Source organism: Scophthalmus maximus, chromosome 16, assembly GCF_022379125.1.
Source record: "Scophthalmus maximus strain ysfricsl-2021 chromosome 16, ASM2237912v1, whole genome shotgun sequence".
NCBI classification, from domain to species: domain Eukaryota; kingdom Metazoa; phylum Chordata; class Actinopteri; order Pleuronectiformes; family Scophthalmidae; genus Scophthalmus; species Scophthalmus maximus.
The window spans coordinates 8453374-8465813 of record NC_061530.1 but is presented as its reverse complement, the minus strand read 5'-3'; the positions used below and the strand labels follow the sequence as shown (position 1 = coordinate 8465813).

Genomic DNA, 12440 nt, shown 5'->3' with positions numbered 1-12440 from the left:
CAATGATACGCAGGTTATAAAAATGACAACAGATTTTAATGGGACTTCCCGCTAAAAAAAAGTGACTCTGCCTTTCAGGAAAGTTCAGCAAGTGAAAAGGAAAAATTACTGGATGTATGATGTCAGTGTAATGTGGGGCAGTTCTATCAGTCAGAATAAGGTTAACACGTGATACAGTGAAATGCGTTGGACACAAAAGAAGGTCAGCTCTGCAACAGGAAGTCATGTCGAATAAAGAATATAAGAATATATGATCTAACATCATATACCTGTATGAAAATAAGCATTTCAAGTGTATATGTCAGTGTTGCACATTGAGTCTGTCGCAGTCATGGTTCAGGAGCAGCAGTCACGGTTGAAGGTACATTTCCATGTTAGCCGTGCGGTAAACAGTCGTGCATCGTGGAATATTTTGACATATGACTTGAGAGGCCTGATGGCCTGGTGGTGATAAACTGTCCTCAAGTCTGCGTGCAGCCATGTTGCTGTATCGTCTGCAAGTTGGCAAGTAGGGAGAAGAGTCATGAAGCATGACAGCTGAGGAGACTTTCACGCTCGACGATGCTGTGCACCCTCCGCAGGGCAGCGCAGGTGGAAGACATCCCGAATGGCGAGTGGGAGTGTGTTGCCAGTTATGTGCTGTACTGCTGCTGCTGCTGCCTCCTCTCTGTATCGATCTGCAGTTCCACCTGTTGCTATACATTGAGGTCACGGGGAAACTGGACGAAATACACATAAAGATTGTGTTATAAGCATAAACACTTTGACAGATGACAAGAAGGTATCTGAGTGTGTGTGCGTGTGTGTGTGTGTGTGTGTTTGTGTCAGGCAGACAGCAAACACAGACACACAGCTTGTAAATCTCTGTTAATCGCCAATTAGAAAAGGAAATCAAGGGGAGAAAAGGGAAGAGCAAAGGTTGGTCGGGCCATAAAGGTTGTCACAGAAAAGCACACACACACACACACACACACCTCTGGACTTCTTGTACAGTTTATGTACATACAGACCCGGCAACACAGTCACTGGGGAAGACTTAAGGAGGGGAAATGAATCCAGAGGCTGATTATGATCAACCGGGGATGGCCTCACTCAATTAGTTTAATCTTTACCTTGATTGACTCTCGGAAGTGGTCGGTCAGCACACAGCCAGTCACCTCTAGCAGCAGCATGTAGGCCAGGCAGAGGTCACGACAGCGATGTTATGGATTTGTCAGGACCATGTATTGCAGCGGCATTCTGAGAAAGTTGAGGAATAAGTTGAAGAGGCCGAACAGCTTGTTCTTTGCCTTAACCATATAATTTAATGACTGATGTTATGGGGACTTGCTTTTTGTCCCCATAAGAATGACATGTCTTGAAAATGTTACTACAGAGGTCCCCAAAACATGAGTAATACCAATACCACACACACACACACACACACACACACACACACACAAGCGTACCAATTTCTCACACGTCCTCTCCTCAGCACAAACACTATTTAACAGCCACTATGACGCTGAGGGGAAAAAAACAGAACCTGGCAATAAAAGGTAATAAAATAAATCAACAAAGCAAAATGTATTTGCATTTCTTAGTCACTATTCATTCATACGTTTTATTTGTGGTGTCGCTCCTGTGATAAGCATATTGTTTCACTTTTATCATCATCATCATGCTAAATATTTCTTTTATGTTTTTTAAGAAAAGCTTTGTAATGGCTACGACACCAGTAAATATTGAAGACACTATATATAGAGTGGAGATGCAAATGAATTTTTGGATATGGGTTCTATCTGAGAACAAAAACAGCACAATCTGACCAAAGTCCCGTCTTGTCTGCCACATTAGGCTTAGCCTTGTGTTTGCTTTTCTGGTTCAGATTTTATTATCACTGACTATTTTATTGATTTCTCTTCAAGCCGGGAACATGTTCCTCACCAGAGATTCAGTGGTAGTTGGATCGATGAGCTTCAACAATTCTCACTGTAAATGTGACAACCTGCTCGAGATAAGGTTCTTGTAATGCAACAGGTCGGCTTTGGATCATTCTTCTTATCACAGAATAATATGAGGTGTCAAGTATTCTCTCTCTTTTCCATCTACCAGCCAGCACAATAAAATGCTTGCCACATTTAAATTCATCAGTAATCATTAATCCGGAGATTTAATATTAAAACACACACGGGGGCCGTTTTTCCACATCATCATTTTGCTTTTGATATGTTAAGTAGTTTTGGCCTCTTATATTTACAAACTTTTTACTTTTACATACTTATACTTTCAAAATTCTATGAACATTTTGCGTCATGTGATGATTTTTTATTTGTGATGCAGTATCTTTATATTGTGCGATTAGTATTCTACTCAGTTCCTTCACCGCAGCCGGCCGTCTGCAGGTTGCCAGGTCTGTCGGTGGTGGCCTGTTTTTGTGTGTTTTTCTCCACTTGTGTGTGTGGTGTACTGTTTTTAACCATGGCCTTTTTTCATTGATCCATGTATTTTCCAAAACCACGAAGGAGAGTGACGTTCTAAACCATCAGATTATCTGTGTTGGGATGCTCTCTAATGGTACCTCAGTGACACAGGACAGGGACTAAACAAACCCATTCGCATGTTTCCCAGGGTCGCACACAGCTGTCTGTCTGTGACACTGAGGCAGAGCTCGCTCCAAAAAACGTTCAACTCTCAAAAATAACTGCCCCACTTATTCCACTTCTTACTGATACCCAAGAAAGACACTGAGGGAAAATTCTAACCCCCCCCCCTCCAAAAAAAAACTTCCTTGTACCATATTATCCAAATGATAAACACACTGCCACACAGGTCTGTGAATACAGTAGTAAGTTTTATTCAAACTTCATCTTAATGACTAAAGACCGACTGTCAATGATTTGACAAAAAATAAAAGTGCTTCTCTCACATAAAAAACAAACAAAAAACAAACAGATACAGTGTGTCACTAGACTGGAAATCAAAAAAATGCATAGGATGAGGCCTCCTCGAAGGCTCCAGCTGTGTTACTGCATGATGAAACAGGACCAAAGGAGTCTAAGTTCAAATTACGACAAACAGTGCGGAACATACCGATTTCCAAAAACAACAGAGTAGTAGCAATTTAAAAATTAGACAAGGATTATGTAGAAATTAGAAATGTGTGTTTGGAAAGGTGTTCTTTTTTTCTTTTTTTTTTAGCCTGTCGATGACGTGACAGTAGCAAAGGGTATTTTTTACAGGGTAGTATCATCAGAGCGATGTGTGCAGTGTGTTCAAACAGGCCTCGCTCTGCACAGAGAGTTATAAATGCAACCTTTAGTTACCAGACACCTGATGCTCTCATAGTTACAAATGAAAATAAATAAAGTCAATAAATAAAAAGTCTTCTCAAACTTACATCAGGGGGCTTTTGCTGTTTTGTTTTTTTTAACGTCTTAACGTCATTTGCCATGACATATGAAACCTGCTGAGCCCTCAGCCTGAAAGTCAGCAGTCCATCCTCCTCACCTTGACCCATCTCTTTATAATTCAATAGGGGGATTCTTGTTTTACTTGAGGGCCAAATAATATTGTATTTCACACATTAATGTAAAAACTTTTGTTTGCTTTTAATTTTAGGGGCATATTTCCTTATTTTCTGGAAAATTGCTTATTCACTCTCTTGCCAACAGTCACACAAGAAGACTGATCTTCCGCTCTAACTCTTGGCAACAAAACTCCACACGTTGACGACTGCTGACTTTCATCTTGGTCTTCCACCTTACACATGCTTTATCGCATTTCGAATCTAGCTACATCTGTGTTCAAGTACATTTATAGACGATCACTCCATCCTCTGCCCGTCCCCTTCAACTCTTCCCCCTCCCCGGTTTCCTTGCCCAAACCCCAAACCCTCCGGCCCGGTTTTCCAGCGGCAGGCTCCCCTCTACCGTCTCCCCCACCGAAACTCATGACCATCATAGGAGCTGGCTACAATAACACTGGATTTCTACACTTGCCAAGAAAAGAAAAAGAAAAAAACTAAGTGCTACGAGAAGGACAATAATTCCCTGTGTGTGTGGAGCTCACAGCTCTGGAGGCCGAAACTGTGTCAAACTTACCTACTACCGCAAGTATGTTTGTTTAGTCGTACTTTGACTTTCTGAAGGCAGTGAGATGAAGGCAGATCTGACGAGCTGAACGCGCCCGATCATACAGTCATATGAAGATTTTTTTGGATCTGTTTTCTGATCCTTTTTTAATCCTTAATCTACTGGTGGAAAAACTATTGTTTTCACTATGGAGCCAAATCAGGGTCAATAGTTTTCTTAGATTGAAGAAAATATTTGAAACTGAAAGCTCAAGTTTTGATCTTGTACAACAGTGTACTCAACATAAAAATGAGTGGAGGAATTTTTTTCCCCCTCAATTTAAATATTTTGATTTCAATTCTGGAATTCTTTTGAATGAATTTTCCATTTTCACTTTCATAGATATTTTGATATTTGAGGTCTGATTTTCTCAGTTGCAGATTTTAGGTTTTCAGATTCAGATCTTATCTATTTTTTTCAGTTTCAAATCACATTTCACTTTTTTCCCCCACTTTCAGATCGAATATTTCCAGTTTCAGACTTCTGGCACTGATCTGACTTGGGGGTCACGGTGTGAACTGAGACAGACGTGGAATCGTGAGCGACAGCGAAACAAAAGAAGGCTGGGGCCCTTCCTCAATCACGTTGCCTTCAGGAAACCTAGGCACTGCAAGAAGTTTGTCTAGACACTTTCTATACAGCATATTTTTACAGGATCAGCAATAAAAGAACTGACGCCAGTGACAATGCTGCACTTAGCAAGCTGCTTTAGACTGAGCTTGGCACCAATCAGCCGTATAAGAGCAATAAAACTATGACAGATAGTGCAGTTCAACAGCCATACAATCAGATTTGACGTTTCCCCACTTCCCCGCATGACTGTGAATGCAGCACAGTGTCCGCTTGCAGTTGCGTTCGCTCCACCAGGACTCAGGTTAGAAATGTTCACTATTTTTTTTAACATACTCTTGGAAATAGTCGTAAAGATTGCAAATTGTAATTTACAATGATGGGTCATTTCTGTGATACAGGGCCTCACATGAAGGGAAAAGACACGTTTGGGTGTGGGATTTGCTGCAGGCGGAAAATAAACATAGGAATAGCATGAACCAACTCTGCTACTTGCTGCTGTTACAGTGATTTACTTCTCACTGGGTCAGGCTCAAGTTTTGATTTGAATGCGTATTGTCTTTGTGAACATCTGTGTTTGCCAGAATGTCGTCTGTAAACCGACAGAGGCAGCAGTCTGCTCTCAGAGACAGGCACAGGGATCATCTTCTGTAGAACAGATGGCCAGCTTTTAGATTTGATATAGATATTTTTCATGTTCATCTAAAGGTAATTTGATTAATGTTTTATATGCAGATATGATCATGTTTGAATCAAATGGAATATGATTTCTTTTCTTTTTTAAATCATGCCCATCACCCATGTGGCGGTACATGTGCATTCTGGCAAACACAGATGTTCACAAAAACAATACACATTAAAATCAAAACTTGAACTGGACACTGTGAGGAGTAAAATTCTCTACTGGTAGCTGTCATAAAGTTAGTTCATGCTATTCCTGTGTTTAGTGTCCGTCGTTGGCAAATCTCACATTCCCTTTTGTAAGTCCTTATGTTGCAAAAACCACCCATAATTGTAATATAGTTTATAGTGTATAGAGTATGTTGAAAAAAATAAGGAACATTTCTAACATCTCGGACGCCACTGTAAGCGGACACTGTGCTGCATTCACAGTCATGCAGGGGAAGTGGGGGAACGTCAATTCTGAATGTATGGCTGTTGAACTGCACTATCTGTCATAGTGTATTGCTCTTATACGGCTGATTGGTGCCAAGCTCGGTCTAGAGCAGCTTGCTAAGTGCAGCATTGTCACTGGCGTCAGTTTTTTTTAATCCAATCCTGTAAATATATTGCATAAAAAGTGTCTTGTCAAACGTCTTGCAGTGCCTACGTTTCCTGAAGGCAACGTGATTGAGGAAGGTCCCCAGCCTTCTTTGTTCTGCTGTCACTCACGATTCCACGTCTGTCTCAGTTGACACCGCGACCCCCAAGTCAGATTAGTGCCAATAGTCCTGAAACTGGGAAATTTCGATCTGAAAGTGAAAAAAAGATCAGGAAATAGATCTGAATCTGAAAACATAAAATCTGCAACTGAAAAGAATAACACCTCAAATATAATAATAGTTATGACAGCGAAAAAATTCGAGGATGAAAATTATTTTAAAAATTCTTACACTCATTTTTATGTTGAATACCCTGTTGTATTTTAAGTTCAAGTTCAAAACTTGAAGTTTCCTTTTCAGATATCTTCAGACTCCATCTGCTGCGGTAAACACAGACACGAGTTTGTCACATGACCTTTTTGGGGGGAAACGGTGGCACTCAATTTATGTCAGTTGTGAGAACAATGACAAAAAAGTGGAAGGAAGATTCAAACCTCCACTGAGCCGGTCCCTTTCAGATGAAACTCTTCAGTAGTGAGCTCATGGAGGGTCAATATGGCAAAACTTGTTTCAAATTTGTTTCTCCTAATGCATTTCGGCCTCTAACCCATCTGCTTCATCCTCATTTCAACTTGTCAAAGACGCAGCTTCTCTAACAACTGATTTCCCGACAAAGAAAGTCAATATTCCCTCTACGCTGCAACTTTCCACACCCCAACTTTTAACCCCTGAACCAAACCTCGACCTTCAAAGAAAAACATTCAAACATATACATTCAAAGTTTTAATTTCTGAGCCTAACCTTTACACTCGAACGTCCTAGCTCTAATCCCTCTTCCTCAGACCTCACCCTCCTCTCCAGCTCCATTGCAAGACCTTTTTCCCCATCACTGCCGACTCATGGCCCCCGGTCTATGAGCTGATGATCTGACCCGACCAGGTCTCGTGCTTGGTGCCTGGATTCAGGTGGGTGATCACCACATCGACAGCCTGGATCTTCTGGTTCTTGGGCGGGATGGGGCACACCTTGTACGTGACCTCGTCGCCCTCCATAGGCACGTACTCTCCTTCGATGCTGTCAGAGGAGCAGAGGCAAAATCACGATCTCAACCTTCCTTTCATACGTGGGGCCATGACTATTTTTGAACGCAAAGTCTGTGTTGGCACGGCCCCTTGGGACAACTGTGTTCCAGCGAGAAGGAGAGGCCTTGTGAAACTGAAATGGGCAACCTGCCAGGTATGAGAACAGATTTAATTGCCATGATGAGAAACTTCTCAAAATTTCTCCTTCGCTAACCCTCCATGTCCACACAGCTCAAGACATCTACCAGCTCCCAAACAGGCACATTGAGAATTTACTGTTTGTTCTTAAAGTTGATAGAGACAGATTTTAAAATAACTTAATATAATCCATGCAGCAGACATATCCTGACTAATAGTCTCTAGTATTGGTCAAGCTCCAGAAAACACTGGATCCTACACCTCCCATAATGTATTTTACTTTGGACCCTCCATGACTGGTAACAGTCATAGATTCGTTATTTAAAAAAAGGAATGTAGTCCTCCGGGTCTGGAAAATGAAGCCAATGCGGAAGTGCCTGAAGCCTGTATTCTCTAGAATGACCAGCAGAGGGCGACTTCACTGACTGCCAAAAGAAGTCAGTTTCTATAGAAGTCTAGGAGAAAATAATTTCAGCATATAACGGCAAACATAAACACTCATATTTGCCGATATTATTAGCCCACCGATATATCGGTTTGGCTCTAGTTCTTGCAGAAGTTCTGATGTCGATCAAGGTACAGTCAATTCTCACTTCCCTGGAAGTGATGGCAGAAATGTCATATTATGTCAAATGCACTTGTTCAATCAGTCCAAGGTGCAATTTCTTGCCTTCATGGACAAAGGTGCATGACGTCAGAAAAACCCAGACGGTGTAAATCAAACAGACAAACAAACAGTGAGGTCACTTACTCTGAGATGTGGACAAAGATGTCCTCTCCTCCATGAGAAGGACGGATGAATCCGTGACCCTGAGACCTGGAGAAGTTTTTACACACGCCTTTTAATACTTGACCTGATTTGGCTCGCACTGTCCTGCAGAGAAAGAGAGACATAGACAGACGGAGAGAGGGGGAGAGGGAGACGGGACAGTACATCGGAACCAAAATCATTTTGATGTAAGTAGAACAAAAAAGGTAAGGTAAACGTCAACCCCTGGGCCTGTCCCTCCTACTCACGCTGAGTATGTGCGGGTGCGTTTGGTGGGCAGTGGGCTGGGCAGCTCTCCCGGCTGTGGCGGTTTCCTCTCCCTCTCCCAAACCCGGCTGCCCTCCCTCAGGAAGGGGAAGGAGAGCTGCAGGGGGGTGCGTGGGGAGGCGAGCGGCAGCGGGGGGTCCACCGGCGACGAGGGGTCAGGGTCGGACATCTTGACCTGCTCCACGTAGTGTAGTGTTTTCTTTCTTTTTTCGGTTTTGGGTTTCCCCTCCGTCGGCACACAAGGAGGAAGCGGATGGAGGGTTACACCTCCTGCATGGCAAGTGCGTATGTGAGGGAGGGGGGATGATGTTCGGAGAGCGGTGGAGCGATGACACCCTGAAATGAAGGAGCAAGGGAGGTGGGGGGAGATGGCAGAGGGAGAAAGAAAGAAACATAAAATGACTGAATGATACACATTTTTTACTTTTACCCAGTAAGCAATGCTCTATCACAAGCTCAAACCAAATTATCAGCAATTTGGGCCGATGCCAAAATTTATTTTATTGCAAAAACCATTATATTTCTTGCTTCTCTCAGCGAGGTTGGTGTGTCGCACTGGAACTCAATGCCTGTCCTGGTTTATAATGTCATACTAACCTGTTTCCAAATGTCTGCAATCACTCAAAGAAATGTGAGAGGTTTTAGAAATGTAACGGATCAACTTTCTTATTTTATTTATCTATTTTAATTTTTCCACAAAATAGGCCAGTGTCCAGTAAAAACCACGTTGAGGTTTCAGATAAACAAAGAGGTAAGTGTTTCTTTATGAGTTGAGGAAATTCTCCTGCTTCTTTGGTTAAATGAACCATTAAAAAGCCTGTTGGATTATTTTTTTAAATGCATAATCGTCTAGCAATAAACACATTTACAGTATTAGGGCGTATTTCCCTGTACAGATAAGCTTGCTAGTATATGGTGCAGCCTTAATCAAATCTTGCTCTAAAGATGACGTGTTGTGGGTATCCTAACTATATATTGTTTGTTATCTCCTCTTCTTTGATTTGTCCCTGTATTCGTTTTTTTAATGTTGTTGGTGAGTCGAGCAAGAAGCCCTTAACTCTTTGCCTGTGAGGCAGACCAGAACCTTTTGACATTTACTCCATGTTAAATTGAAACGTTTATTAATCAGACTCCAGTGTTTTTTCGTGACAGCTGTCACGTCAGCACTACGAGACAAAATAAATGAAGAAGTAACAGAAAAGGCCCCAAAATGTTCAACGTTTTTGAAAATGTTGCACGTTTTTCGAGTGGATTCCTCACTGGTTTGGAGAAACAACAGAAAAGGTTCACAACAGCCGGAAGCCGCTGTGACAAAACTGATCTGATCGAGCGCCGTGACTCTGAACCTCGCCGGCTTTGAAAAGATGTAAAAAACAACCCCTCCCCAGAGGGCCTCGACTCGGCTCATCGCGTTCTATCGTATTAGAATCCCCCATCACGCGAGCCTGACATCCATTACGGCAAATCTTCTTTTAATCAGCCAGCTCGACATTATGACACGGACTACAAGTACACGGCACTGCGTGGCATTGTTCTACAGAGGGCAGACACTGAAACATAGATGAATGTTGATGTGTTGTATACCGCTCAGTGAATGACCTCTGACGCATGCAGGCCGAGTGTTTGACACAGGCCGGTGAGATGAGTGTGTCAGAGTGAATCCCACCGGCTCCTTTCTATGTCACACACTCTACATCTCTGTCTCTGTCAGTCTAAATATAGCAGCGTATGAATGTGTGTTAGTGTGTGTGCGTGTGCGTGCGTGTGTGTGTGTGTGTGGTGGGATGGAGGCTGAACTGGAGCAGAGGATCTAAGTCTGGAGGCTTTAATGTGCCAGTATCATCTATCATCTCAAAGTGTGCAACCCCTCCAGACCCTTCACTTTGTGTTGAAATAAGTCACAGTCCTGCATTAACAACGTTCACCACATTTGAAGATGTTAGCTTCATGCTGAAATGGTGTCTCTTGGTGCTGTTTTAAAAAATTACCCACTACTCATCATTGTCATCACCTCACCCTCCCCTCACTAGTCGCGACCTCCACCTGCTGGACTCAACTGATCCCTAACAAGATTATTTCTCCTCTTCACTTTGTTTAACATAGGTAACGTGTTGAATCATGAAGATATGCTAAGGTGCAATAGTCTGTTAAAATAACTGAATATTCCCAGTGTTAATGGACAGTACAACAAGTCTGAGGTACCTCACGAACAGAGGACTATTCCAGGAAAATGTATCAATAGATGATCAGATCTACTGGGTAGAACTAATTTACTTCACATAAAATATGATACTATTTTCTCCATTAACAGATTAAAAAGAGGGTTCGGCTTTTACTTTAAAATAACATCAGAGTAATAATAAGGTTTGGGTGGATTTCTGCAAGGCCCGGCCGACCACACGTCCAAATGGTACAAGGGTTCAAAGGTCACAGCATCATCACAGGAGAAGCTTTAATCTCTCCGGTTTATAAACTCAACGAGGGAACAGGGATTGCAAGTGTCTGATGAGTGAGGCTTTTATCCGCCATGCATTGTATCATGTTAGACAGTGTTAATGTGATGATGATGATGATCATGATGATGATGATGATGATGAAAATGATCAACACACATCTGTCATCGTGGAGGCAACCCGGGGAGAGAGCACTGACGGATGACGAGGCATAAATATGTCATCTTAAATAATTCAGCAACTCCGCTTGCTGCTCTCCCCCTTTCATCAGCCTGCCACTGACTGAGGCCAGCAAAAGGACCCGGCTTATTTATGAGTCTGCGGCACTTCTGTGTCGGATGAGCCGATGAGGTCGTCAAGCTGCAACTTCCCCAGTGAAAGAAAAGAGGAAAAACTAAAGAGCCTGATCTGACACTGGACTGCAGGAAGGAAGAGAGCAGGAGAATAGAAGGACAAAAGGCCAACAGCACCTCCTCCCTCCTCCCTGTGAACACCAGGGCTCTGTGGTTGTCTGTATACTCCTCTGCATCAGCATGGCAGACACGTCAACTCCTCACACACACACACACACACACACACACTGTGTCTGTGTTTAAACTTTAAATGAGTCCTTCAGGGGGACAAACAGTCTGTTTATGGTATAATCTGTGTGAATGTGAGGCTGACACACCGCTTAAATTATTCATGACAGAAGAAAAGCCCCTGGGGCGGAGGGCTTCCAGAACATTCTCACACTGTGGCAGCTCCAGACAAGGAGGAGAGAAGATGCTCAAACTGATGCTCAACCCCCCAAAAAGAAAAAAGATAAACATGTAACAGCAAAAACGCATCTCTACATAGAACAAACAAAAAAGAGGAGGAGGAGGAGATGACGATGGACCTTTATTCTAACAACACAACGCAACACAGTGTGAGAGAAGACAAGGCTCGCGCGCGTCACCGCCGCGCTGCAGACCGCACCGCGCTAAGCCCCGATCGATGACTTACAGGAGGGAGCGACCGTCGATCAGCTGCCGGTCGGACGTGTGGCCCCCGCGTGGTGCTGAGCTGGTGCGAGGCGATGATGTAATGGAGAAAAAAGAAGAAGAAGAAGAAGAAGAAAAATCCCGTGAAAGCTGCGGGGACATGCGGTGAATTAAGTGAGTGGATGATGTGGATGATGTGGATGGAGGCGCTATACACGGGCGGAGTGGAGCAGGAGGAGGAGGAGGAGGAGGAGACGGGGCGCAGGGAGGGAGGAAGAGGGAGGGATGGAGGGGGAGATGGATGGATGGGGGGCACTGTGGTTAAAAAACAACAGAGCGCTTCACCACACTACACTCGGCTCTTTGTTCCCCTCATGGATGGAAAACGCTTCTTTGGGGGTTCTTTTTTTGTCGGACTGGTGGGACACACAGGAGTCTGCGTGAGCTAAATGTGCACTAGAATAAAAAAGTAAAATATGATCATTTTCATTGCAATCAATTCTTCATAAAGCTACAAACTGCCTTGGGTCATCAATATATTATTATTACTATTACTCTTATTATTATTATTATCATACTTATTATTATATATGTTGTCATCTCTTTGTCATGGATTTTGTTTTGGTCTTTTGTTTAAAATAAGATTAAAAATCACGTTAGGCTATGTGCACTCTAAAAAAGTTATTCATGGGACTTATTACAGCCACAGCTAAAAATGTTAAATCTGTTGGTTTAGTTAAACCTTTTATGTTGCAAAGTTGA

At 42.8% G+C, this 12440-nt stretch overlaps 1 protein-coding gene across 1 annotated transcript; it reads right to left on the bottom strand.

Annotated features, from left to right (window-relative positions):
* Window positions 1-6087: 6087 nt before the first annotated feature.
* csdc2a (cold shock domain containing C2, RNA binding a) lies at window positions 6088-11919 on the bottom strand. The gene is made up of 4 exons (XM_035613845.2): window positions 11701-11919; window positions 8242-8596; window positions 7976-8098; window positions 6088-7078 (listed from the first exon to the last, which is right to left on the bottom strand). Exons 2-4 carry the CDS (start codon window positions 8427-8429, stop codon window positions 6916-6918), a joined length of 474 nt encoding a protein of 157 aa, XP_035469738.1. The 5' UTR covers window positions 8430-8596; window positions 11701-11919; the 3' UTR covers window positions 6088-6915.
* Window positions 11920-12440: the final 521 nt, after the last annotated feature.

Coding starts and splice junctions, on each gene's coding strand:
- csdc2a (XM_035613845.2), bottom strand. CDS start 8,429: ATGTCCGACCCTGACCCCTCGTCGCCGGTGGACCCCCCGCTGCCGCTC. Junction 8,099..8,241: donor CGCACCCGCACATACTCAGC/GTGAGTAGGAGG, acceptor CTTTCTCTGCAG/GACAGTGCGAGCCAAATCAG. Junction 7,079..7,975: donor ATCTTTGTCCACATCTCAGA/GTAAGTGACCTC, acceptor CTCCTCTGACAG/CATCGAAGGAGAGTACGTGC.